The following is a 6,000-nucleotide window of genomic DNA, read 5'->3' as shown; positions in this document are numbered from 1 at the left end:
CATTCCCAATTCATCCCCACACCATTCCCAGCGTACTCCATCATTATTCCAGGGCAGCAATAGGGCTAATTTAAGACAGGTGAGGTTGTGCCATGTCTGTAGAGATTGACATGCTGCAAAACCTCAGAAGAAAACACTGGACAAACCAACATGGGCTCTTTCTGAAAACGTAGCCTTTTAAAAATTTATAAAGATTGCTAATTATGTAGCCAGAGCTAAGTATGGCTGCATTTCACCTTTAAAATGAACGCTACAGGGCGTTCCTTTGATGCCGTTCCTTTTCTCGATTACCAGCTGACCGCTACCTCCATGTGGAAGGCTTTTCTGCTGTTACCAGTTTGTCCGGTAGCTCAACACGTAAGTCAGCGGACTTGAGACGAAGTTGATCATGACAATGGGTTTTGAGTCTGGTGAAGAACGGTTTCAGAAAGCAGGTGAAACAAAAACCATAAAATGAACAAGTAAATAACAGGGTGAGAATGTGGTAAAATCTGAAAACGTGGTAAAAATCAGGCTGCCATAAGAACTTTTCTTTTTCAGGATTGCTTTTTTAAAACATCATGGTTGGGTTTAGGGAACGGGGTGATTGGGTCAATTGGTGCTTTTAAAAACTCTATTGGTTGAGTTTAGAGAAGATAGGGGATTGGTCGATTGGTCAGTCAGTTAGTCAAGTCAGTCGACAGCAGCCTCTGGTGGATTTACGTTCGTACAGCAGGCATGAATGGCACTCGTAAGAGCTATTTGACGTGTACATAGAAGCCTCTGGTGGATTCGCAAAAAAAAAACCTCTAAAAAATGTAGCTCCTGGGACGTATTTGGCACTCTCCAGAAATGTATATAGGGGTACGTAATTAGAATGAACTTGGGTTGGGACAGACGGGGAGAAGAATGCTCAAATTTAAGCATTGTGCACAAGTTTTTTTGACAATACATGTTTGTACAAGTGTCTGTGAAATACAGAAACGGTGATACAGATCATTCCCCATTACTGGGCTGTGGCTGTAAAGGCATCCACTGCGTAAAACATATGCTGGAATAGTTGGTGGTTCATTCCATGGTGGCGACCCCAGATAAATAAGGCACTAAGCTGAAGGAAAATGAATGAATGAGGAATGATACAGATAATAGAAATCTATACTTATTGTGAAAATATGTTTATGTAACGTAGTAGTTGTATTAGTTTTAACTGATTGTTGTTTGTAAGCAAAGCCACTATTCAGCTTACTTTGCAAGTCTATAAATTATCATATTATATACTGGCTCAACACACACCTTTAGGGGCAACATGGTGACTCAGTGGTTAGCACTGTTGCTTTACAGCAAGAAGGTCGCTAGTTTGAGTCCTGGCTGGGTCAGTTGGCATTTCTGTGTGGAGTTTGCATGTTTTCCCTGTGTTTGCAAGTGTTTCCTCTGGGTGCTCCGGTTCCCCCCACAGTCAAAACACATGTGGTACAGGTGAACTGAATAAACTAAATTGACTGTAGTGTATGTGTGTGAATGAGTGTGTATGGATGTTTCCCAGAACTGGGTTGCAGGTGGAAGGGCATCCGCTGTGTAACACATATGCTGGATAAGTTGGCGGTTCATTCAGTTGTGGCAACCCCTGATGAATAAAGGGACTAAGTCAAAGGAAATTGAAAGAATGAATGAATGAACATACACCTTTACTCATTCATTCGAGTGGGTTTTTTTCCCCAGCATATACAATATGCTGTTCTGGCAGAGAAACACAGAATCCCTGGGATTACAGATGTCTATATTTAGTGTTTTATGTACATGGATATTGGCAGAGAAAATCTGTACATGTGACACAAAGATGAGACACATTTACACACACCAGATTCACAAACTGAGATTATACACACACAAACTGACAGTGGGGAAACGCTTCAACAACTTTCATATAGATTTAAAACACATTTTTAACACTAATAAATGTTGTCAATAACAAAAAAAAAACTGTTAAAAAAATAAAACATTAAGGAGTATGAAATAATTTAAAAAGTCTTCTAAACCATGTTTTTAATACAGGGCAGGAGAGCGGAGAGAAGAAGTCGTGGTGCTACCTCTGCGATGGCTGGCGTAAAAACAGAAACAAACGAACAAACAGAACATAGACATATAAGGCAGACAAATGGTGCATGCAGTGGCTAACAGAGAACTGCAACTCCTCCAAACTCCCATTTCCATGGCTGTGAGGATGCAGTACAGGGACTCTTTGCGTAGCAACAGCGATGGCACCCCCTGAGAACAAACCTTCAGGTGCCTAAGGTCGCCTGAGAGCGCCAGACTCGACTCGGTAATGTAAACATAAATACAGAGGTTGATATCTCACTCTACAGGCAGTTCGGTAACTGCGACACATGCAGCATTAGCATTAGCATTGTGCGCAAGTAGTCAGTCTGCAAAACTCTCCTTAGTAGAATATCACTTCGAGTTAAATAAACTTCTTTTTTCTCATTATATATATAATATATTTACTTCTGTGCAGAGTCTGTGCAGAGTCTCTGTTTATTTTAACAGTACTTCCTTGTTTTCACCAGTTTGCTCTGGTACTTGACTGAGTGGCCGCTGTGTCCTACCACATAAACATCCAGGAGGTAGCTCTTTCCCGCCTCAAGGCCTGTTATGGTCTCCGTTGTGACAGCCTTTTGCAGGTTGGCGCTGTAGAAGTACTTGCAAAGCACTTTCTCAAACTTGCGACGACTCTCTGGTCCAGAGCACTGGTTCTGCTCACGGCGCCGATGCTCTTCGCCGAAACTTTCTGAAACTTCCCGTCTGTACACACAGTACTTGTTGCGCTCCTGTGTGCCAAGCCAAGCCACGGTGACTGAAGAACAGGTGCGCAACTTATCAAAAGCTTTGATACGGGTATCCTCTGGCAGAGCAGGGAATGGTTGCTTTCCTCCGGCACGTGTACTGGCCAGGACTTTCAATGTGGAGGCACCTTTGCGGGACCCACGAAAACGAATCAGGTACTTGGCTTTTGGCTTTCCGCGGAGCTGGAACTGACGGACGCCTTCCACATTCTGAGAGAGAACAAGCTTCCCATCTCGCCGTACCTGTACTTGCACTGCATCCAGACAAGCATGCACAAACAGTGTGACCCGTTGATGAGAGGAAACCGGTGCAAAGCGGAGGAATTTACTTCCCTTTCTCTTAATGAAGACATCAGTTACTTTGCCATCCTTGAGCTCCACGGTTTTCTGCTTGGCCTCTTCCTTGGTGCGAGCAAAAGTGCCCACATACGCAGTACTCATGTTGGTACCAGTGTTGACAGCGAACACGTCAAAGTAATATTGTGTGTCTGGCTTTAGGTCCGTTATGGTAAAAATATTCTTGTTGCCTATGCAGATCTTCTGTATGTCGGCCACTTTGGGCTTGGGGATATATGTGCGACTCATCTTGTTGCTCAGAGCTCTGTTGGTGGTGAGGAAACGATCTTTATGGAAATCATTCTCAGATGGGACAAAACCAAAATGAGCAAAGTCAAAGGGGCTGAAGTCCCGGCCGGGTTTTGGAGCTATCATGAAGGCATCATCCAGGCTCATCTTGGCCTCCGCTGCGCATAAGCTCTTGAAGTTGTGCTCCTTGTTAATAACCACACAGTACTGGATCGGCTGGCCCATAACGGAGCCAGTAGGAGTAGGCTTCCAGGCTAGTGTAACAGTAGTACGACCCAATGCGGTAACATCCACCCTGGGGTCGTATGGCAGCTCAGGGTATGGCTGATCGGACTCGGGTGTTGTGGTAGAATAAATCTTGAAGTTGCTGTCCTTTTCGGTGGAGATGATTTCCAGCTGGTACAAGCCTGAAGGGGAGCTGGAGGAGATGAATGATTCAACATCATTTCCTTTGTAGGTAAAGAGTTCGGTACCCTCGCTTGCCGTGACCTGCTGTTTCTGCTGTTCCAGTGGTTCTGGCTCACCTAAGACACAGATAACACACAAACATTCACAAAGTTATACATTGGGAAACAAGCACAGAGGATCAAAAGACAAAACGGGAAATGAGTTTTCCCACAGAACACACCACAATCATCAAAAACCAAGGCCCATTCTGTTGGGGTACAACTGCACGATGCTATTTGGGGATGCACATTTTGAATGATGACTTGTTTAAACCACACACAAACACAAGCCACATAAACTGTCGAACAAATGGATGTACACATTTAAGCTCTCTCTGAACATCAGTGACTGGGACATTTGATGTTAACTGCCACATAATGGCGCATTTCCCTCAACACTCCAAATCCTCTCATCTTGATGTTTACTTTCCACTTCCTCCCTGCACCCCAATTAGCACCACTGGAAAAAGAAGCAGCAATCTTAACGGAAAGAGCATCGTTTAATGTGTTAATCCTGGTGAGGTCACTGAGAACTACCTGCCCTCATGGACCGCTCGACCATGGTCTGCTGCCGGCTGTGTTTTGTATCCAAACAACCCTGCACATCAGAGGGCGACTTTCACTTTGCTTTTCTCAAGAACTCTAAGCTACACAGAGACGCCTTGTGGCTCCACTCTTGCTTGAGCTCCTTTCCAATCCCTCTCCCGTTCGGCTGGGCGAGAAAACATAATATTATGTTTGTCAACCAGAGAGCTAAATGAACACGAGTTGCACTCAAAGACTGGCTCCCAGTGGATATATTCCACAAACATGGGAAAAGGCTTGTGTGTGAGTATATATTTACTGTTACTGCTGTAAAACTGTAAAAAAAATAAGAGCGAAAACAAGTTCCATGTCTCTGTTTGCATTTTATTCATAAGGTAGTCCTGCGATCATCTAGAGAAAACGTTTATCACACAAAAGTTGCTCTGTCAATACTCAGGAGACAAAATTGAGTTCTCATTTATGTATGAATATCCTGAATTATTTAATTAGCTTAATAAGTGGCTAGAGCAGGAGTCACCAATCTCGGTCCTGGAGGGCCGGTGTCCCTCCAGGGTTTAGCTCCAACTTGCCCCAACACACCTGCCTGAATGTTTTAAGTATACCTAGTAAGACGTTGATTAGCTTGTTCAGGTGTGTTTGATTAGGGTTGGAGGTAAAATCTACAGGACACCAGCCCTTCAGGAACAAGTTTGGTGACCCCTGGGCTAGAGGGAACTAGCAACACCAAGGCCATGGGATCGGTTCCCAGGATATGCAAGATCTGTTTGAAATACATACACCTTTAATGCAACACTAGTTTTATGGACCTTAAATAAGTAAATATAGATGACCTCAAACTTAAAGTCATTGATTAACAACCAAAAATCTCATTTTTTGATTTCATTCATTCACTTATAGCAGTGTTTCCCAACCCTGTTCCTAACAGTCCACATTTTCAACCTTTCCCTCATCAAACACACCTGAATCAACTCATCAGAACATTAGAAGAGGCTCCAAAACCTGAAGTTAATGGGTCAGATAAGAGAAACACCAAAAATATGTACTGTTAGTGTGCCTCCAGGAACGGGGTTGGGAAACACTGCCTTATAGCATCTGTTTCCTTTTCTTTGTTCTCATTATGGCAATGGTCTCAAACCCAATTCCTGGAAGGCGGCAGCTCTGCATAGTTTAGCTCCAACCACCTCCAACTTACACCTGCTTAATAGTCTCTAGTAGTCTTGAACACCTTGATTAGTTGGATCAGCTGTGTTTGATAAGGCTTGGAGCAAAACTGTGCAGAGCTGCGGCCCTCCAGGAATCGAGTTTGAGACCTGTGCATTATGGCCTTGAAACAAATTAGCTGAAGAGATCTCATTTGAAATGTTCTTTCCTATGGTTCAGGCCCACCAGAGTGAGTGTGTGTGTGTCTGATTTATTGCAATTGTAAATGACTGAATGCATATGAGTCTAAATGGAGACATCATCAGCTGTGACTGATTTGTCTTTCAGGATCTCCCAATCGCAGCCAAGTCACGCTGTCAGTCCAAGCAAGATGATCATTACATGTTGTGTTTTTTAAAAAAAAAAATTAAACCCTTTGACTAAAAGACAGAAGTACAGCAGTG

The 6,000-nt window shown here is 43.5% G+C and overlaps 1 protein-coding gene across 1 annotated transcript in view; it reads right to left on the bottom strand.

Annotated features, from left to right (window-relative positions):
• Window positions 1-1,739: 1,739 nt before the first annotated feature.
• Window positions 1,740-6,000, bottom strand: part of ndnf (neuron-derived neurotrophic factor) — a 34,251-nt gene continuing 29,990 nt past the window's right edge. Inside the window, exon 4 of the mRNA XM_056449561.1 lies at window positions 1,740-3,928. Coding sequence (XP_056305536.1) covers window positions 2,517-3,928 — 1,412 coding nt within the window. The 3' untranslated portion in view covers window positions 1,740-2,516. The remainder of the gene's footprint in view (window positions 3,929-6,000) is intronic.

Source organism: Danio aesculapii, chromosome 23, assembly GCF_903798145.1.
Source record: "Danio aesculapii chromosome 23, fDanAes4.1, whole genome shotgun sequence".
Lineage (NCBI taxonomy): Eukaryota > Metazoa > Chordata > Actinopteri > Cypriniformes > Danionidae > Danio > Danio aesculapii.
Note: the sequence above shows the minus strand (reverse complement) of the source record. Positions and strands in the feature narration are given on the sequence as shown.